This window comes from Cornus florida, unplaced genomic scaffold, assembly GCF_030987335.1.
Source record: "Cornus florida cultivar Cherokee Brave unplaced genomic scaffold, ASM3098733v1 CherokeeBrave_3.0.0_Hap2_Chr03, whole genome shotgun sequence".
Classification (NCBI taxonomy): Eukaryota; Viridiplantae; Streptophyta; class Magnoliopsida; order Cornales; family Cornaceae; genus Cornus; species Cornus florida.
In genome coordinates this window covers 51,970,150-51,992,646 of record NW_026775573.1, presented here as the reverse complement: position 1 = coordinate 51,992,646, position 22,497 = coordinate 51,970,150, and the positions used below count along the sequence as shown (strand labels likewise).

At 37.0% G+C, this 22,497-nt stretch overlaps 1 protein-coding gene across 3 annotated transcripts; it reads left to right on the top strand.

Annotated features, from left to right (window-relative positions):
• Nucleotides 1-6,560: 6,560 nt before the first annotated feature.
• LOC132300517 (prolycopene isomerase, chloroplastic) lies at nucleotides 6,561-21,950 on the top strand. Of its 3 annotated transcripts, none has more exons than XM_059797628.1 (9): nucleotides 6,561-6,860; nucleotides 8,106-8,329; nucleotides 10,300-10,410; nucleotides 12,203-12,256; nucleotides 12,701-12,988; nucleotides 18,023-18,214; nucleotides 18,305-18,463; nucleotides 20,131-20,367; nucleotides 21,395-21,605. In XM_059797628.1, the coding sequence occupies exons 1-9, from the start codon at nucleotides 6,677-6,679 to the stop codon at nucleotides 21,455-21,457; spliced, it is 1,512 nt and encodes a 503-aa protein (XP_059653611.1). In that variant the 5' UTR covers nucleotides 6,561-6,676; the 3' UTR covers nucleotides 21,458-21,605. The 3 variants fall into 3 exon arrangements, with proteins under 3 accessions (XP_059653611.1, XP_059653610.1, XP_059653612.1); XM_059797627.1 differs by having other exon boundaries at nucleotides 6,562-6,860; nucleotides 21,399-21,950; XM_059797629.1 differs by having other exon boundaries at nucleotides 6,721-6,860; nucleotides 10,300-10,369; nucleotides 21,399-21,950.
• Nucleotides 21,951-22,497: the final 547 nt, after the last annotated feature.

The following is a 22,497-nucleotide window of genomic DNA, read 5'->3' as shown; positions in this document are numbered from 1 at the left end:
AATGGTCCATACCGTTGGCATTTATCGCATCTTCGAGAGAATTCCTCCGCATCTCTTGACATGTTCGGCCAGAAATACCCTTTTGTCATTGCTTTGTGCGCTAACGATCTTCCCCCAGAATGATTGCCACATACGCCTTTATGAATAACTCGCAACACCTGCTGAGCCTCTGTGGGGGTGACACACTTCAAGTATGGGCCAGAGCAGGACCTTCTGTACAGCTGGTTATGCACGATGGCGTACTTTGCAACATTCTTTTTGATTTTCCTAGCTTCATCCCTTTGCATAAGCAAAACGCCATCTCGAATATAAGTGATGATGGGGTCAATCCAACTCGGTTCATACGGTATGACATTGACTTGCCAAGGGTCAAAATCTAAAGGTTCTCAAAAAATAGATGGCTGGGTCAGTATTCCTATTGGAATCACCCTCGCCAATGTCTCGCCAGAACTCGAAGCACTACATGCTAACCGGTCCGCATCTGCGTTCTGTTCCCTCGGTAACTGTATGAATTCAATCTTTGCAAAGTCCTTGGCTTTATGCAGAACGGCAGAACGATATGCCTCCATCATGTCATCCTTGGTCGCGTACTCACCATTTACCTGTCGAACAATCAACTGTGAGTCACTATAAACAGTCAAACTTCTGACCTGTAGCTCTCTGGCCAACTTTAACCCATTCAGCAACGCCTCGTATTCCGCTTCATTATTGGTGGCTTGGAATTCAAGTCTGAGTGCTTGACTCAAAGAAGTACCCTCTGGGGTTTGCAGTTTAACCCCAATTCCTGCCCCCATCTGGTTAGAGGAGCCATCCACATAAAGTTTCCAAGAGCCGCATCTAAGGTCTTCTTCCGTATCCTCAGAGTCACATTCTAGCAGGAAATCGGCTACCGCTTGTCCTTTGACAGCTGTTCTCGGCTCATACGTTATGTCAAATGAGCTTAACTCTATGGCCCATTTTGTCATTCTGCCCGAGAGTTCTGGCTTGTGCATAAGCACTCTGATTGGCAAAGTTGTTAGAACAGCTATAGGGTGGGATTCGAAATAATGCCTCAACTTTCTTTTTGCGTTTACGAGTGAAAGTATCACCCGTTCGGCCTTCGAGTACTTTCGTTCTGCCTCGGTCATTGTCTTACTGACATAAAACACCGGGTGTTGCACCCCTTCCTTGCAACGAATCAGAACGGCACTTGTCGCAACACTAGATACTCCAAGGTATAGATATAGTTTTTCTTCTGGATCCGGGGCTGACAGGACTGGTGGATTCTACATATATTCCTTCAAATGGGTCAATGCTTGTCGTTATTCATCCCTCCAGACCTGTCTTCCATGACTCCGGATCGTGTCAAAGAACGGCTTGTAGCGGTCTGACAACTTAGAAATGAATCGACTTAATACAGCTATTCGTCCTGTGAGGGCTTGCACTTCTTTGATCGTCTTTGGCTCGGCATTCTTAATCAAAGCCTCTGCTTGAGTAGGGCTAACTTCGATGCCTCTGTGGTTGACCACGTGTCCCAAAAACTGGCCGGAACTCACACCGAACGAGCACTTGGTTGGATTGAGCCTCATCCCATATCGCCTCAGCACATCAAATACATCTTGCAGATGTTTCAGATGATCATCATTCTTCCTACTCTTTACCACCATATCATCAATATAGGCTTCCACAGTCTTTCCTATTTGATCCTTGAAAATTTTGCGAACAAGTCTTTGATAAGTTGCTCCCGCGTTTTTCAGTCCGAAAGGTATAACTTTGTAACAATATGTCCCTCGCTCGGTAACAAAAGAAGTTTTTTCTTCATCTGCCGGGTCCATAGGGATCTGATTATAACCTGAATAAGCGTCCAGAAAGGTTAAACGCTCATACCTGGTGGTGGCATCCACCATTTGATCAATCTTAGGCAGCGGGAAGCTATCCTTTGGACAGGCTTTGTTCAAATTGGTGAAATCAATGCATACTCGCCATTTCCCATTCTTCTTCTACACGACAACGACGTTGGACAACCAATCAGGATAGTGCACTTCTCTGATGAATCCCGCATCGAGCAGCCTATCAATCTCCTCGGCTATGATCTGTTTACGTTCTGGAGCAAATCTTCGTTGCTTCTGCTTTATTGGTTTGAAATTGGGATTGATATTCAAGGAATGACAGGATACGGAGGGATTAATTCTAGGCATATCTAGGTGACTCCATGCAAATACATCGGCATTGTGAGACAAGAAGTCAATTAGCTCCCGCTGCTCTTCCCTGGTTAGTCTTACTCCTACTCTGGTAGTTTGCTCTGGCTTGGACTGATCGATCTGCACATCCAGAAGGGGCTCTTCGGTCAAGTCAACTGACTCCTCCACCCTATTCTGCTTGGGCGGAGGTTCCTGTAATTGCTATCTGGGGCTTGCCGAACGGACGGGCGCCTTCCCTTTCCCAGCATATTTTAGTGTGACGGAATAACACTCTTTGGCTGCAACCTGATCCCCACGAATGTCTATCACCTTATTTCCATCGGGTCCGAGGCACCTCATGACCTGATACAGAGTTGAGGGCACACCTTGGACTCTGTAAATCCATCCTCTTCCCATCAGGAGATTGTACGAGGGGTGAATCTCCACAACCACAAAAGTTTCCATAAGCGCTCGTTCTGCAGCTTGAACTTTTACTTCCACCATTCCGATGGGCTCCACCCTCTTACCATCAAATCCTAACAGGGGATTTCCAGTGGGCTTAAGCCTCTTTGGTTTAATCTCGAGCCGATCAAATGTGTCCCTCGGCATGACATTCGCACTACTTCCGGGATCGATCAGAACTCTGCGCACCAGGCAGTCCGCCACTGTTAAGCTGACTACCAACGGGTCTTCATGGGGGATTTGAACACGCTGCAGGTCTGTCCTGTCAAACTTTATCTGTATCGATGCGACCTGTTGGTGCAGAGTATTCACACTGCTAACCCTTTTCTTCATCTGCGCCTGCCGGAGGCGCGTTCGGAGTAGCTCATCTGAGTCTTCGCTAGGCTCGGGTCAACCGTGGATAGCATTGATTATACGAACTGGCTGTGAATTATAGGAGCTTTGTTTCTGACTCCTTTTTACTTGCTCCATCAGTCGATTCTACTCTATCGCCGAGCCTTGAACATAACTCACGAACTCCCCTCTAGCTATCAACATCTCCACTTGTCTTCTCAAATTCCTGCATTCGTTAGTCTGATGGCCGAAATCGGAGTGGAAAGCACAATGTTTAGTTTGATCCCTCTGTTCGAGGGGTTGCCTAATTGGCAGTGGTGGATGAAACTTATCTTTGTTCTCCTGATATAGCCTCGCCAGAGTGACCTTCAACGGAGTGATCAGCTCTTCCTCCCTGGACCTCTTTTCTGCCTTCCAGGAGGTCTGATGTTGCGGCTGAGCCTGCTTCTGCCTGATCTTTGCCTTGGACTTTTCCTCGGTCGACACGACCGACGCTGTCCGAGCATTGGCTGCCTCCTCTTCTTCTAGGCGCACAAAGCCATCGGCTCTTTCATTGAGTTCATCCATAGTCGTCGGCGTGTTCACTACTAGACTGGTATGGAACGGAGTGCCACGTGTCATGGCCAACTTGAAGGCTTGAACCGCTGTAGAAGGGTGGCATTCGATCACCATACTCTTAGTGAGATTAAACCTGGTGAGAAAAGCCTGGAGACGTTCATCTTTGTGCTGTTTCATTGTGAATAGGCTCGAGATGTCCTTCGGTGGACGCTTGTTCCCATAGTACTGGCTTATGAACCGATCGCACAGGTTTCGGAAGCTATCAATGGAGCTCCTAGGCAAGTTCTTGAACCAGCTAAGCGCCGGTCCGGGCTAGACTTGTAGGGAAACATTTGCACATTAAAGAGTCGTTCTCCGTATTCAGGGCCATCTTCAACTGGATATGGTACACATGATCGATCGGATTGGTTGTTCCGTCAAACAAAATAAAAACTGGCATAGCAAACTTCCTTGGATGCGGAGCATTCAGGATCTCATTAGTGAATGGTGAATCAACCGTCCGAGCCGTGGATCGGAGTGCTTCATTCTCTCTCTGGAGCCCAGCGGTAGCTCTATGAGCTACAGATCTGCTCTCCGAACCGCGATGAGTGATTGTAGCTATGGAGGGCCGGTAAGACGGATCGAACGACCGTTCCTCAATGAGCTCTCTTTGCCAAGGCGATACAGCTCGGCGGCGATCAACCTCTATCACTTCCTCTCGGTTGAACCTTTCCCGATGCGGATCGAAGGTCATGGCTTCGTTCTGTCTGATCTGCTCATGTCACGGATCAACGTGAGTCGATCCTTCGTGATCCTCAACTCGACGAACATTTGGCGGCAAATCGTCCATCCTCCTTTCATCACGGTGGAGAGCTGACTGATTGTTCTCGTCCTGCTCGCCTTGATGTGCGATATTAGATTGAATACCTCTTTCACCGGCCGGAAGTGGATGCGGAACCGCGGGTATTTGCTGATGCTGCATTCCAGCTTTCAATTCTGCATTCTCTTTTTTGAGAGCTTCGATCAAGCTCATCAACTCCTCAAGCTTCGTTTGCTGGACAGCCTCCATCGAATTGGAGCTTTCACCTATCATTATTCCTGAACGGAGTAAAGGCATTAATCTCAAGTTCGTGAGTAGATCTGAGCTTTGTGAGCGCGAATTTTTCAGATCTGGTTTCGAATTCTCCGAATTATGCTTACGGTTGACGAGATCTGAATTGTCCGAATTCTAAATCCGTCAAATCCGGCCACAATCGAACAACTCGTTGTTGCGTAGATCTAAAGCCACTTCCGCCAAAGCAACAGGAACTAAATTCCTCCAGAATAGGTCACAATCGCTCAGATCTGGATCCAACTCCCAAAGATCGAGTTTCGTCTTCACGAATTGGTCTGAATCCACGCGATATTGATCAATGATCAATCAATCTTCAACGATTCCCACAGACGGCGCCAATTGAAGATGCAAGAAATTCATTTTCATTTTCTCTCTCTAGAACTCTTACACTTCAACAGAATGCCCCAAATCCATCCATTACTTCTCATATTTATAGATACTTACAAACACTAATGGACTACTAGATCCTGGCCCGTTCCTCTGTGAGTTTTGGTCATCTTTGATGGGCTATTCGCGTTCGGCCCATATGGCAGTATTTCTCTATGGGCTGTACCTATCTGCTCGGACCGGATGCCATGTTCGCGGGTCATATCCGGCCCATGTCACTTCTGGCCTCCTCAGTTACCGAAGAAGCTAAACAATTAGCCTAAATATGGTAAATCAACCATAATTGTAAGACTCCAATTATCAATGAAGTTTTAAGGAAATTAATTTAGTTTCATATTGTAACATGTGGTGATAAATCTTAAAATTTTGGATGCCACTGGAGCCGTATGTATTTATTAATTGATCAACCTCTTGAGTCATTCTGGAGATTGGGTTGCAACAGAGATGGAAGACAATGAATGTGTCGACTTGAATCATCTCTAAAAATTGGATGTAAAAGATTAAGGTTTGGGAATGAAGGAGGGGGCAAGCAATGGAGGTAGTGGAGGTCGGTTGGCAGAAGAGATGATTAACATTATAGTTTCAAAATTGGGGAAATGGTAGGCATCAATGGAGATTTGACTGAAAAAGAAAAGGAATCGTGAATTAAAGAGAGGGAGAGCCCACTATCAGGTCTCACATGTGAGAGAAAATCTTCTTCCTTTTTGAATGACATATGAAATGATCCGAATGATTCAAGTTTTATTTTTTAATTTTTTTTTACACATGTCATGTTGTTATTGATTCATATTAACATTAGAAAGAAGGGCCTTGTTTATGATGCCTAAGACAAGCTTTATCCAAACAAAAATATCTATTAAGTTACAATAATTTTTTAATTACGCTAATTTGAATATATTTTATTTTATTATTATTCAAGATAGTCGCCTCCCATTTTATTTCTTAGCTCCATCACTGCATTTAGACCCATCTCGAATTTTTTCTTTCTATTTTCAAAAAAATAATAAATATTTCTATTGTTTTTAAAGAAGGATACTAAACGTTTTTGTCATTTTTCATAACATGTGGCAATTGTTAAACTATATGCCAACAGTCAGATTCAACTTAGGAAATATGAATACTTATAGAATATACAAATACGATTTGAATACATGTCGGATATGGCAAGAAATATCTTAAATGGTAAATATTTTATTTTTAGTCTGACATGACAAGCATAAGCAGGTGATTTTGTGATTATATAATTTTAAAAATATATAATTCAATAAAATTTAAAATATATTATGAGTTATTAAAAAAAATATATAAAATTTAAGAAAACAAAAATAACAAATTTCAAGTTATACACTCTAAATTATTGATTTATTTATGATACTCTGGATTAAATAACAAAAATATATTATTTATATAAATAATAGTATTTATTATATTATTATTTTTTTATGTATTCATGCCGTACTTTTCTTATTTATTTATTTATTTAATTTTTAATTTTTAATTTTATTTTTTTAAGTAGCATGGAGATAATTTTTCGGTGGCTATATATACTGAGCCAACGTGGCTAGTTTCAAACTACAAAGACACTCGATTGTCTTGTGAAGAGGGTTTGAATTCTCAGTGCGTAGCAGTAGGTAACATACTCTGTATATGGAATTCAATAGCATATCATAGCATAGCATTTTCGATGGCTTTGTGTACTACTACTGTTTCACCACCAAACTTTCTCCAAACCCAATCTCTCGCTCCCAATTTCAACTTCAATTCCCAAACCAGAAAACTCACTCCTTTTTTGCCGCGCTCTTCCTCATCCAACGGCTACCCCTCTACTTCTTCTACAACCACAACTGAACTGAATAAATCCTTCCCAGGTCCTCTCTCTCTCTCTCTCTATATATATATATATGTATGAGTATATATCTTTATATATACATAAGTATATTTCATTTGGGTTGATACATAGTAACATAAGATCTTATTTATTTTTGGCCTTTTTGGGTCAATGGGGAAAGGGGGTCTGAATGATGTGAAATCACGTACATAATTCATTTATCTGATTGAGGCTTAGAGCCGTAATGTTGATAATTTGAGGGATATTTCATTTAGGGCTTCAAACAATTTATTTATTTATTTTTTTAAAAAAATTATTTAAAGAATAGAATAAAAGCCATTGTTCTTCTAACGATTTTGGGAAATTGTTGAAATTCTGGCCACATTTTTTTATTATCCTAAAAATTGAAATTGTTGAAATTCGGGTCCTGATGGAGCAAATGTGTGTAGGTATGTATGCTTTACCAAAAAAAATATTTGGAATGTATTGCACTACAAAAAGAGATTAATTGAAGGTCCATGACTAGCTTTTCAATACCAAATTAGTTGTAAATGTGTGAGTTATTACTTCTCTCATCAGTTTTGATTATATTGATCAGAATAGTAACTATGTTATGTAGGACACTTCTTATAAAACAATTTTGGTGTTGGACACCAGTAAGATTTACAGTGGATCTGACACTCTGTTTCGGTAATTAAACAAGTGTACACCCTTTTCTTATACCTCAAATGCGTTAAAAAGTACGTGGTGGTATGCGTTTTTGTCAAGTAAGTTATGGACTATTGGTTATCTTCTGATTATATTTTATTTTCTAAGAACTCATATACAGCTGAGTTCTCTTGTTTGGATTTAGGGGAATTGTTGAATGGAATGTCCCGTGGTTTTGTTTACTGTCATTTTCCAGTGAACTCCGGCTAGAAAATCCCATTCAGTCAACACGTGAAAGAATTGAAACATAATGGTTAAATTGAAAATTTATGTGTATGCATGTATATGCATGTATATGTATTATCCTTTTTTTATTGACCTGTTGTGGTAACTTATGGTTCCACCAGGTCAGATATATTGGAATCTCAAAGATAAACCGGTACAAATTTGAAAATCTTAAAGGAAATAAAACAATCTAAAAGATAAAGTCCAGTTGATTTGGTCCAAGCTTCAGGCTTCATTAAAAGTACGAACATTATTTGGAAGTTTAAGCTATCATAAAATCTAACTTAAAAATATCCTTATCATCATCCAGGGACTGTATAGGAACATTTTTAACGCAAAGAATGATGTGCAGGCAAACCAGAGGCAGACATTGTTGTAATTGGGAGTGGTATTGCTGGACTGTGTTGTGCGGGACTTCTAGCTAGATACGGACAAGATGTGTTAGTATTAGAAAGCCATGATGTACCTGGAGGTGCTGCTCACTCATTTGAAATCAAAGACTACAAATTCGACTCTGGTCCATCTTTGTTCTCTGGATTTCAATCAAGAGGTCCTCAGGCGAATCCTCTTGCACAAGTACTTTGTTCTTCTCATTTTGACTTACTTTATAAATAAATGTTATCTCATCTAATTTGTTGCATTGCTTGAGTAAGGACTTGATCTGTTTAGTTGTTATTTTAATTACTCACTTTTGATTACATCGTTTAAGTTTCTTGCTCTAGGTAATTGTTGGGGCTTGGTTGTGTTGTTTACAGAAGATAAATGATGTCCCAAAGAATTGTAATAATTTAGCAGCCAGAATTGGTGATACCAGACCAGATTGCAACTATCTAGACAACAATCATTGCTGATAAATGATATCCAATCTCTTTTTCTTACCCAATTTTGCTCTTTCTGCAAAATAAAAATTTTATGCAAAAAGAAAAATGTAAAAAAAAGAAGAAAATTTTTAACATCAATAGATTTCTTGATTGTATATATTGAGAAAAATATACATACTTACATAGTGGCACTAATATTGAAGTTATCATGCAGCATTTTCAAAAAATAAAAACTGGTTGAGGACAATTGTAAATGTATTAAATAAAAATGATATCAATCAGTGTCTGATTTTTGTATTTATTGTTTTTGTTTAAGAGTTTCCCCCATTGGAGTAAATCCTGGTTCTACCACTGATGGTGATGGCATTTTATCTGGTAATTCATTGCTGCAGCTAAGGATAAACTAAATAAAACCAAAAGGATACCAGCATCATTTCACTTTAGGCAGCATATTTACTTGCTTGGAGAGGAATTCACTCACTACTCAGGCTTTGTAGTACAAATGACATGCAGAATAGAGAAGAGTATAATAAATCAATTCATATAATTTTATATTATATTTATTTAATGTAAAATATGTGTTTGCCATGCATTTTAATATTTATTTAACATATTATATTTTCAGAATTTATTAAAATTTAATATAAAATACATCATTATTTGTTTTTTTAATCTAATATATCATATACTAAAGCTATGTATTATTTGTAATATTTTATTATATATATTAAACGGTATAATAAATATTTTTAATATATAACATATTATATAATGGCTTAAATAATTTATTACACAAAATATTTATTAATTATTATATATTTTAAATTTATTTTATATAGTTTTAATAAATTATTATGCAGTAGATATTTTATAATATTATCTTCTATATTATGTTATAACAAAATAATATAATAACTTTTATTATACACACGTTCGGTGAGGGCGTTTTTGTCTTAGTATATCTTATTTTGAGTCTATGATGGAATGGTTCCTTAACTCTTGAAGAGGAATAGTCATTCCAACATTTTGCGGGAATGGATTCCTAACCAAACATGAGAAAGGGAATGAGAAGCTGGAATGGGCATTCCATTCTATTCCATTCCAGCATACCTAACGTAGCTTCAATTCTGCTTGCAAGGAAATGAAAGAACTAGTTGTAAAAGGTTGTAGATTGCTAGAGAGCTGAATAAACCCATCACCTCCTGTCTCTGGGATATAACTCTGGACCCACAAGTAGTGATATTGCCCTGTCATAGTCTTAACTATTCATGATATTTTATCTGCCTCTCCATCGCCACCACCCTTTTGAAAAAATAAATAAATAAATTATCACACAGGTGACTGTACATTTCAATGTATTTCATAAGCAAATAATCCCATGGTATGAACCACCAGCAATGGGCAGTAATGGTTTTATGTCATTGATGGAAGTTGTCATTCAATGACTTGATATATCATTTATGATACGATTATTTTCTGTCTATTCCCGCTAAACACCTTTTGATGAATAAGGACATGTTTTGGTAGTGTATTACTTCTGTTTTAAGTACATCTAGAATTCAATTGTGGTGCTATTCCTCTTGTTGACTTCAGAAGGGGACAATTAATGGATTTTACTTTATTTAGCATGAATTCTACTTGATGGTGCAGCAAGTCATCTACAGGGAATTTTTTCTGTAGTTCTATGTAACAGAAATTTAATTACCACATTTGTATTATTTGTAGGTTCTGGATGCATTGGGCGAGTCAATTGTGTGTGCCAATTATGACTCGTGGATGGTATACATACCTGAAGGTGAATTCCTATCACGCATTGGCCCTACAGAATTTTTCAAGGTGGATTATCAATGTTATTTTTGGTTTCATGTTTCTAACATAAACATTTAATTGATTTTTCCCTTAACCTTGTGGGGCTTACTCTTAAAGTTTAAAACCCCACCTATTTTGTACCTTTAAAATGGAAAAGGTTGTATTTGATAAAATATAGTTATTACAAAAAAAAAGGAACAAGTTTTGGACTTGATTACTTGTATGAATGAAACTTTAAAGAACCTAACTGCAGTATTCTTGGTTTAACAATCCTGTGGAAAGGACACAAACATGGTTATTGGTTTTTGACATGTTAGTTGGTGCTGACACAACCACCGTAAAGAAGTTGAAGTACTTTATAATTATAAAACAAACATGTATTGTGGTCCGGCTTGACTAGAAAGTTGATTCTAATGAGGTAGCAGGACATTGGAATCAAGAGGGTAGGAATGAATTCCATGACACACCCATTCTCACAGTGTTTACAATTCAATCACTCACACAATTTCCTCTCAAATACAAATGTGTATCTCCCCTGTTTATGTGCCCTTACATAAACACTTGACTCTCAATATTGATTCAAACAAACAAGATAATAAGCATGAGAAGAGCATAAGATCGGTGAGTCTATTTACTTACAGTGAGGAGTCTCAGCAACCTTCAAATTGAATTTGAGCATCAGTTCAATGTTGTAGCAGAGAGTGCATGGCAATTTCAGAGCTCTGAAAGTTAGTTGAATCTCTAACAAATAGATAAGATTGCAGTTCTCAGATTAACTTTGTTAAGGGCACATGAGCTTAGTTCAAGAGACAAGAATGATTATTTATCGTTGATTCAATGGAGTCTCAATATATGTTTTTCTTTTTCACACTCAATTTTTGTTCCCTCTCTTCAAACTAACATACAATACAATTTCACTTCATGGCACGGCCAAAATTCAAAAGTGAAAAAACTGACTGATGTATATACCTCTGTGTGTGTGTGTGTGTGTATATCTGATAACCGGTAGGGTTCAAAAAGAGAAGAAAGTGTCTGTTAGATTAAGAGAGACCAAAATGCACCTTTATAATGCCACAGCAAATATTACGAAAAAGCCCTTTAAATAAATGTAACTAAGAAAGGTTAACAGGGACTAAAATGTGTAAAGCCAAATATGGAATTTACCATGGAGTCCCTGACCAGTTTAAGATCTGAAATGGGATTACTACCAAAGGAGACTATGGACCAAAAATACAGAAATGCCCTTTTAAACCTTTTTGAGCAATTGCATTAACTGAAAACAGGGGAAGGGATTAAACCTCCTGGCATTAAATGGCAATAACTGAGAATGTCACCCAAATAGTAGCTCACACAGACCAACACAGGACTCTACCTGTAGAGCTTTCTTTTATGGAGATTCAGTATATCGAAATAAATATGTATTAGAAAAAAATAGTGAGAGCACTAATTTTCATACTGACATACAACTTAACCGGGTAAAAAATGTGTGACAAAGAACACCTTATTAAAATTTTCATCCAGTTATATGAACCAAAAAACACTAGGACCTTAAGAAAGGCAGAATATCAAAGAAGAGCAAAGAAAATTTGAAATGTAATTGCATGCTTATCATATATAAGTGTATATATGTATGTATGTATTGCCTTCAAGATTTCATCCCTTGGACCTTGTTAAGCTAAGCAAACTACTCAATATGATTTTAGTCATTCTTTAGGACCTAGAGAAGCGTGCAAGTTATATATATTCTTCTCAACCTTCAAAATTGCACCCCGTGATCCTTTTTAAGTGAACTACTCAATATAACTTATCAATTCTTCAGGATCTTCGGAAGTATGCAAGTCCGAATGCTGTGAAAGAATGGAGAAAACTTCTTGTAAGTATCATATTTATTCTCTTCTTCATTACAATTTTTTCAATGTGTATCCATCATTATGGAGACATATATTTTTATTTTTTTTCATTTTTTAAATATAGTAAATAATGCAACTTTTTTCTCTTTTTGTAAACTGTCAAATGAGCCAAAATCTTTCTTCTACTTCTGTTTAAGGTTGTCAATCATAAAAAAAAAACAATAATAGTATATAAATAATCAATCTGTCTATTGTTACCTCTCCTTTTTTTATCTGTTAAATTTAAAATACAGAACTAATTAAAATATGACAAAGTACAGAACATTGACTGGCAGACTGAACAGTAGCTTAAAAGTGCTTGGAAAAATCATGTTAGTGTATGTGATTTGGTAGATCATTCCTACATAGTTCTCTATTATTGCCTCTCCTTTTTTTATCTGTTAAATTTAAAATACGCTCGTCTACAGGACGCGATACTTCCATTGTCTGTAGCTGCTATGGCTCTTCCTCCTCTATCTATCCGAGGTGATATAGGTGTTCTTTCCACTGCTGGAGCTAGATATGCCCCCTCCCTCCTGAAATCTTTCGCCCAGATGGGACCTCAGGGAGCTCTTGGTGCTACAAAGCTTCTCAGACCCTTCTCAGAAATCATTGACTCATTAGAGCTAAAAGATCCTTTTATTCGAAATTGGATTGATCTTCTGTCTTTCTTGCTCGCGGGGGTGAAATCTGATGGTGTACTATCAGCAGAGATGGTAACTTCTATATTTCTTTTATATATTCTTATTTCTTTCCAACTTTAAAATACATTCTTCCTTTTCCTGTGAAAGCTTGTGTTGTATTTTGTTTAGGATTATGCAACTTATTGCATATGAATATTATAACTTCCATAGGCATTAAAAAGGCAAGAGAAATGAAGAGAAAAAAGAAACACTCATATTACTGTAATTGAATGACAAGTAGAAGATGTGCTGATGAAATTGTTAGATATACAATTTCCTATTCAAAAAGAACACGGCATAAAATCTGTATGCTCAATCACATATCTAGGGCATACATAAATAGTCCTTAGAAAGACCGTAGGTAACCTAGATTCGGTCTTAGGAAGGTTCCAAATATTTATTTAGATGTGTTTTTGAAAATAAGTTTTTTAACTTTATGATTTCTCTGACAGGTTTTAAATTTATATTTTTATTGGAAAACATTGTTTGTTGAATCAATAGGTTGATCGATCGAGTGCTCTCCAACAAGTCTCGATTGACAGGTGGATAAATCGAATTTTTCAGATTTTTTTTTTAGTTGAACTCCAGTAAGCCTCGATCGAAGGATTGATCGGCTGATGGGATTTCAGTAGGTGTTGGTCTATTGGTCAATCAATCGATCCGTGCAGAAGCTATTTTTGGTAATTCTCTCATATCAGATTTCTAAAGGGATCCTACCTACTATATAGCATGGGTCTAGAAAGAGAATCCTTGTCTTCTCAATCCTAGGGTTTACCTCATATATAATTATATGTGATTGGGTGATCAACTACAAGGAGATCATCAGGCACGTGAGATAGCGCAATTCAACCGATTAAAGCATAGAGTAAAAGGATTGAACAACGATGGAGAAGTAGATTGCATGAGTGAAGTCTGTTGACAAAGCGGATCAAGGACCTGAAGATTTTGAGTGTGAACTTGGCTACAATTTGTGTCTAGAGGTAACTAGGAGGAGTTCAGGAGAGTTATACTTTGTGGAAGTATATAGTTGGGATGGTATGATCTCGTGCTTCCTTAAGATCCATAGGAGGGTGAATAGGTCTCCTTGCTTATCTTTGTAACTGGTTGAATTTTTAGATTAAATTAACACTTATTAACAAATCAATCACACGCAATTCAATCAAACAGTAAATTAAACCAAGTAAAGGAAATAATACACCTGATTTTTTTGTTATGTGAAAAACCTCAGCGAGGAAATACCACGGGACCAAAGTCCAGAGCAAAGCAATCCACTATATTTAAGAAAAGTTGCACTAGCTTTGATTCAGAGATCACCTTTGGCAAGACCTGGTTGCCAACCGTCTTAGACTCACTACTAGTTTCCTACTCGAATTTGCACGAGCCCAGTTACTGCAGACCTCAGACTTACTCCCACAATCTAGCAAATGAGCTGCTCAAATTGAACACAATTGCTCCATGAACAATCTGCTCTCTTAGTGATCCAATGCTCCTATGATATAAAACCTGTTAACAACGATCTACTCTAAAAGCTTAAGCTGTTGGAAAGGGTGTAACTCAAATAGTTAAATCCTTCAACACACCCCCTCACGTGTGGCTTGCTTTTGGTCCAACACTTGTTTCAATTTTAAATCAGGGTGATGGTGAGGTTTGAACACAGGACCTACCCTGCTCTGATACCATGTTAACGACCATCTACTCTAAAAGCTTGAAGCTGTTGGAAAGAGTGTAACTCAAATAGTTAAATCCTTCAACAAAACCAATAATGAACTAAATGGAGAATGATAGTGCAATTGATATTGAACAATCACAATGAAGCTTCTTACTCTCAACTAAATCACAAGTAATTTGAAGGGTTAACGTGAATCTCCTTGTGAATGAAGGAACCTCTCAAATTCATGGAAAACTAGGTTTTTGAAATCCTAGGTGTATTCAGAAATCACTGCAAATTTTTCACACCCTAAATATCCTGCAAAACCTTGTTTATATAGTTATCAAGAGTAACCTTCGAAATAGAATTCAACTTGAACTTAATTTCTTGAAAGGTTTCCTGTCAGGTGGTACTAGTGCATTAAAAACCCCAACTGGTGCAATAGTGTTCCGGACTTAAACAATGTACATTCAGAATCCTATTCAACTGGTGTAACCAAATCACCTACTGGTGTAATAGTGGTCTGTCCTAAATTGATATGAAACAGAACGACATTGTACAGGTGCAAACAAATGCCCCACCGGTGCAACACCAAACAAATGGTAAAACTGAAGAAACTACCAATGGGGGTCTAAGAACTTACTTACCTTTGCCTAATATGATTTAGCATCATGGAGCGTCTTTTAAAGATGTGCTCGAAATAGCTTCTGTCTCCATAACTCAGTCTTCAAAGATGAACCTTTGCAAAGTGTCCGTCGTAAACTATTCAAGACATTTTGTTCACACCGTAGCAAACATATTTTGGAACAGAGTTCACCAACAACAAAAAAAATACACTAATAGTTCTATAGTGTGCGAACTGTTAACCTAGTGGTAACCTTTTTCTCATACAGTGGATTGTTTATGGTTGGACTAGGTCTCGTGATTTTATTATCCACGTAAAAACTCTTGTGTCCTTGCTATTACTATTTACTTTTGTGGTTTGTGTGGATCAAATTGATTTGTATAACTAATTAGTATTATAGAGATTTATATCACAATCAAGATGATCTCAGGTAACGGTCCCTTAATCCAACAGAAAACACTCATATTAGCATTTTATACAATATATGACAATTGATAATTTTTTTTGGATGTTCTACATTATAAAATTACTTGCAATGTGCAATATTATCCATATTTTTTGGATGTTCTACATTATAAAATTACTTGCAATGTGCAATATTATCCATATGCTCTAAATACTCATGCCTACAAGTTTTGCTAAGAAATACACTATCTTTTTTGGGAATCATGGACCAGTAAACAACTTATCCACCTGATCTGGTTGTCTACAGATAAGACTCAAACATGTTCATTACCATGTATCATTTTTAAGCATCTAATTTTTTTTTTTTCCCCTAGTTTTAGGCATCTAAAATTACTAACTCACGTTACCCACATTAGTATTTATCATTTGTAAAGGAGGTCAGAGCACAATATTCTTTACGTGGGTCAATTTGTTGGATTCAATGAAGTGCACACCTCCATTTTCATGTTGCAAATTAATACAATTTTGGTCATTGTAACCTAACTTTCATGATAGTATATGTTTTTTATTTCTTTCAGTAAGATTCTCTTTTTCAGAAGGAACAAAAAATTATATAAGCTACAAGGGCCACATCCCTTGAAGACACAAGAGAAAGCTCAAACATAGCTAGAAAATATAAGAAATCTCAAGAGGAAGAAAGCAACGTTAATATCACCAAAAGGAGAACAAGGTATAAAGTGTCTGGACCAACTACTTCCTGATCTAAGTCCTAGATTAAGTAATCATTCCAAAAGTAGTGGCTAGCGACAGCCCAATATACTAAAGGGACCAAAGATCCAGAAATAAGCCAACTGCAAACATAGAAGAAAATCAATGAGGGAACAGACTGCGGCAATTCCAAGCTTGAACAATAGCTCTACTAAAGAGGATTTTAAGTAATAGAACTTTTATTTAATAGCAGAGGAAATTTCCTGCAGGATAAAGACATCGGATGTAGAGGATTGATTGAACAATCTGAGGTTCTCTCTTACCAGATATAGTGAACTGATTCTGCAAGGGATAGTTTATTGATCTTCTGGTTATGTTAATTCACATTCCACTTGAAAGAGGCATCCTGAATGATCTCAGGCCACTCAAGGGAGGTTGCTGAAATGCCGTTCTTCTCCATATAGCAGAACAGATTCCAAAGGAGAAGAGACAATAGCAGAAGAAGTGAGCATGAGTTTGAGAGGCTTGACAGAACAAACATAATGAAGAAGAAGTGGGCTTGAAAAGTTGTGCCCTGTCCGTGGTATAGAGTTCCTATCTGAGAGCCATCAAAGAATTAAGGAAACCTAAGGAATTGAGGTGCGAAGGAACACCAGGGCCTCCAAATTTGATAGATTCCCAAGCTGGTTTGGAACAAAATTTGCTAGAATTGTAGGGAGACCATGAGACTTGGTCTGGGGTGTGAGAATTTGGGAAGGGAGTTATAGATTGAGCAATTGAAGCAAGAGGGATTAAATTAGAATCAGGCCTGAGCCAGTGACTATCAACCAGGATTTCAGTGACCTTAACATTTCTACAAAGGGAGCTTGAGGAATGGATCTTCTAGTAATAAGCAAGTGCAAGGGCCAGTAGGACGCCAGTTATCAAACCAATAAAAGTGTTATCTCCTCTATCATATTGTGCTAAAGAAAGGCCTAAAATTCCTGTACCAACTGAAGAATTTTCTTCCAACCCCAAGGAGCATATAGCAGGGGGTTTGACAACCCCGAAACTCGGTCCCTCAGCAAGTATTTTTGGACCTAAGCAATCCAAATGGAATTGCCTGTCAGAGAAAGCAACATCAATGTATGCTTAGAGATTAAGGCTGTATTCTGGGTAGCTAAATTCTAAAATTTTCTGACCAAGACCACCTACTCTTTTAAGAAGAGAGATATGCTCCAGGCAATCTATCACCCTAAGGACTTGAGGAATTTCCTGTCTAGCGAACTCTTCTGAAAGTTTTGATCGAGTAATTATAGACCTTCTTTGGAAGGATGAAAGAACTGATCCAACGCAGCGGCATGCTAATATAGAGCTGATAAATTGAAGCCTACCTGCATTAGGGAGATTTTGTTACTCCAAGATTTATTCTTGTCAGTGAACCCTGTCTAACAAGCATTTTGCAATGTTTTGCATACTCTTTTAAGTAGGAAATTTTCAAGCTCAAGAGAAATCCAACTGGATTTGACAATCATTTAAGTTCTCCACAACTCTAAAGTAGGTTCTCCCTTATTTATTTCTTAAATTTATCTAATATAATATCATATAATTTTTACCATGGTCTTTAATTCTGTTAGTGTTATGACTCTGATGGTGCTTTTTTTCTTGATAACATAATCGCTTCATTCTCCAATCTTTTCAGGTTTACATGTTTGCAGAATGGTACAAGCCAGGTTGCAGCCTGGAGTACCCTCTTCATGGAACTGGGGCAGTTGTTGATGCTCTTGTCCGCGGAATACAGAAGTTTGGTGGACAGATCTCTCTCAGGAGTCATGTGGAAAATATTGTTGTTGAAAATGGTCGAGCTATAGGTGTGAAGCTAAGAAGTGGTAAAGTGAGTTAATGTTAATCAATAAGAAAAAGACCGTAACGCTGTCATGGATTGAATTGCCATTAATTGATTAAACACCTATTTTTGCTGCAGTTTGTGCGTGCTAAGAAGGCTGTTGTTAGTAATGCATCTATGTGGGACACATTGAGTTTATTGCCTAAGGAAGTCGTGCCAAAGGCATATCAGGACAGGATTAAAACGACCCCACAATGTGAATCATTCATGCATCTGCACCTGGGCTTTGATGCAGAGGTGAGTTATTGTGACGGTTGGCATCATCAAATGGTTTACTAGAAATTAGTTTTTTTTTTTAGTTGACTATCATTTTAGATGCTTTTTCCATTAAATCTGTTAATTAATGCTTCTAAATCTAAGGAGGATCTTCCGTATTTATGGAAAGTGTTTCCAAATCCCAATATCCATTCAACCATATCATGCCTCAACTGCTAGAAGTCAGATGCACAAATTCTATTTTTCCATTGCACTGTTTGTGGGTTGCAGTTTTCACTACAATGTTGGCCATTTAGACTTCTAACTACCTTACGTAGTTAATTATTTGTTTTCATTGCAAATGACTGAACCATGTTGGCTACATTTCTCTGGTTTTGTTGCTGAGTGGTGTCACCAATAGATTCCATGTGACATGCTTCTGGATATATTTATTCTTGTTAGCGGTTGTCCTGCTCATATTCAACTCTCTATTGTGCACTCACCAAATTAGGGTTTCATATTCATGCATTCATCACCACGATTAGGTTTGTCATAAACATGAGGTCTTTAAAAAGAAGTTTTGAAGGCATAAAAATTGTTTTGAATCGAAAAATCTATAGCATCCAATTTGCAGGAAGGTCGGTTGATCAAACCTGAAGTTGGATTGATAGAAAGCTCCAGAAGGCAATTTCCAAAAACAGATTCAAACATTTAAAATCCTAATATTTTTCAGTCTCAAAGGTCTATGAAAAGGACCCTATGCTTTTCGAAAATTATATAAAGCATATACAAACATAGAGAGGCATACTTGAAGCATCTTGTGTTCATTATAGCAATCAAATTGCTAGAACTTCTGTTTCTTTCATTTATCATCAAAACATTTAGATGATAATGTTACTTAGCATTTATCATCTACATTCCAAGTGCTTCAAGGAGTTGAACACAATACAATCCACACAATCTAAAGTTTGGACAACTAATAGAGGAGATCAATCATGAGTTGAAGCGTAAAAATCACGTGAAGAACTGGTTAGTAGATTGACAGCAGTGTTGTCCGAAGAGGGGTGATTCTTGGGTTTAGAATCTGATACCTAGGGTTCTAATTACCTTTTTCTTCTATAAGTGATTTATCGGTTTGGACTGTCCTGTGATTTTTATCCAATCACGTAAAAATTTGTGTTTTGTGTGGCATGCTTTTACTCTTTATTTTCATAAGCGGCATGCTTTTACTTTTTTGCACCCTACTATTTTTTCTACATACATTTGATTGTTAGTTGAGATTTAAATTGTAGTTGAAGTTACTTGAAAATTAAATTGCTGTGAAAGGTAGTTAACTTTTTTTTTCAAGAACTATACACTCTCCCTCTAGGTCTAGTCTGGGATTTTGTCTACTCTGACTTATCAGAGCCAGGGTGTGGGTCTGGATATCTGAAATGGTCATTTATGAGATGAATCCGATGTTTCTTTCTAATATTTATATGATGGACAATGTGAAACTGAATTACTTTGTGGGAATGGTGATTTCTTATATATTGTTGTTAAATTAGCAAATTGAATATATAATTTATATTCAATATCATAATTCTTTTACTAGGAAAAAAAAAAATCATAATTCTTTGGAAAATATAACTAGGTTTCATCCTCCACTTTTTCCAGTTTATCTTTTCATATATCTAAATTACTATCTTTGATACTGTCTGATTGAATAGGGTATACGCGAGGACCTGGGAATACATCACATAGTTGTGAATGATTGGGAGAGAGGAGTTGATGCTGATCAGAATGTTGTTTTGATATCTGTACCTAGTGTACTTAGTCCGGATCTTGCACCCCGTGGGAAACATGTCTTACATGCCTATACACCGGGAACTGAACCATTTGGACTTTGGGAAGGACTTGATCGTAGAAGCACCGAGTACAAAGAACTCAAAGCTAAGCGATCTGAGGTACAGTTACTGGCAATTTCTTCTAGTTGGTTCTTTCTTGTGTTGTCATTCATGCTAAACTATAAAACTAAGAAACTTGAAAATTGAGAAACTTAGCATAATACAGTTAGTTTATTCAACTTGCTACCCAACTTTTTTAGCAATTAGAAACCGGGAATTAAAAAATGTGGAGATTATTGGATCAGGTTTCTTCAAACTTTGTTGATTTGACAGAAGAAATTGGTTATACTTACATGAGCTTTAAGAAGTTCAAAGCTGACATGTCTTTTTGCCGATTGGTTTTTTTACTATGCATCTCAAAACTTTATTCGTTCTACTAAACTAGGTTACTTCAAGTTGACTCATCAAGTTTAAGAACAAGAAATATTGGGCAAACTTTATTGTCACGTTAGGTGTCTTACACTCTTAGTCCTTTCTTTTATTTGACAAATCAAATACTAATATGTTGGAGCTTATGTAATGATTAAAATTATTGAATCATCTTGCTTTAAGGAAACAGAGCCAATAAGTAGCTACAGTAAGTTAGGTGGTATATTAAGGAAACAATGTATAGTCTTTTTGTTGTCTTTAATTTTATTTTGTCATTTCAGCGTTAATGCACAAGTTGTTGAATTTAGTTTCTGTGCCAAACTCGATGCCCTTTTTCCTTTGATTTTCTCCTCTTCTTTCTCCTTTAGATTTTAGGGTTTAGGGTTTAGAGTGGGGGAGATTAATTTTTTTCTATGGTTGAATGAAAGTAATGGAGACGGTTTGATTTTATCATGTACGATGCAATTTAACCAATGTATCCTGTGGATTTTCTTTCAAATAAGTTATGCAAATCACTTGGGAGTTAATAATAATAATATTTAATAATTTTATAAATTTAACTACTACTGGATGAGTCTTGACTTCGATATTCATATTTCTTATTGGCTCCCTCACTTATTTACATCCACCTAGCTCAAGAAATCGTTTCTGTCACTATTATCCAAAACAAGATTATTGTTGGCCAAAATGTCTGGTCTAATTACAAGTACTTCATAAGCCAGGTAATGTGGAGGGCTGTGGAACGTGCACTAGGTCCAGGTTTCAATCGCGAGAAGTGTGAGGTGAAGTTGGTCGGAACTCCATTGACACATCAAAGGTTTCTTCGAAGGAATAGAGGAACGTATGGGCCAGCGATACAAGCCGGTAAAGACACTTTTCCCGGACATTCAACGCCAATCTCACAGCTTTACTGTTGTGGCGACTCTACATTTCCCGGCATTGGAGTCCCGGCAGTTGCCGCTAGTGGTGCCATTGTTGCCAACTCGCTTGTTTCTGTTTCTCAACACTCGCAACTTCTTGATGCCGTAGGAATCTGATGACATTTCTTAGCTTAATTTAATGTTGCTCCTAAATTTTCATCATTTTATTGGAGCTTCGTTAATTAATGTTGTTTATTATTTTCTCAGAGAGACAAACAATCCTTGTCTGGCATTGTAATTTGTACATTCTTTTCAAACACACTGAATAAAGTGCCTTCAGCTATTGTAAAGCAGAAAAAAGAACATTCTTATTAGTAAGAAGTTAACATGAAACTCATCACTGATATTAACTAACTGAAGTTTTGCGTAATTACACTACATTTATGCTTTCATTTTAATTGAAGTAATACTTATCAAAAAAACAAAATTTTTTTTTAATTGAAGTAATGATAGAGAGTCCGACGATGGGATACATCTGACTACTTTTATGTGAATAGGGGCTGATGTTATCATAATATCAGGAATTTTAATGATATCATGATGATGTTAACATTTACTCACATAAATCAATTAACACTTCTGATTTTCGGACTTTAAATCATTATCCATTTAAAAATAATGGATGATTTTCGGACTTTAAATCATTATCCATTTAAAAATAATGGATGAAACAATGTAGATTGAAATTTATGTTTAATGCAAAGAAAAAGTAGTTTAAGTATGCATGGAGTCACTGCCTAAGATTGGATTTGAATTTGGTAAGTTACCTGATATCAAAATTTTAAAACTCAATCTTTTGGACGATATTTTTAAAAGAGGTCACTAATTCAACACTTAAAACTAAATGTGTTTAAATATATAAGTTAAGCACGCTGAACATGTATGAGTGTTTTTTTTAAAA

What these genes read in the sequence shown, in the direction of transcription:
- LOC132300517 (XM_059797627.1), top strand. Translation starts at nt 6,677, where the DNA reads ATGGCTTTGTGTACTACTACTGTTTCACCACCAAACTTTCTCCAAACC. An exon ending in ACTGAATAAATCCTTCCCAG is followed by an intron (nt 6,861 to 8,105) that starts GTCCTCTCTCTC and finishes AATGATGTGCAG; the next exon opens with GCAAACCAGAGGCAGACATT. An exon ending in ACCTGGGCTTTGATGCAGAG is followed by an intron (nt 18,464 to 20,130) that starts GTGAGTTATTGT and finishes CTGATTGAATAG; the next exon opens with GGTATACGCGAGGACCTGGG.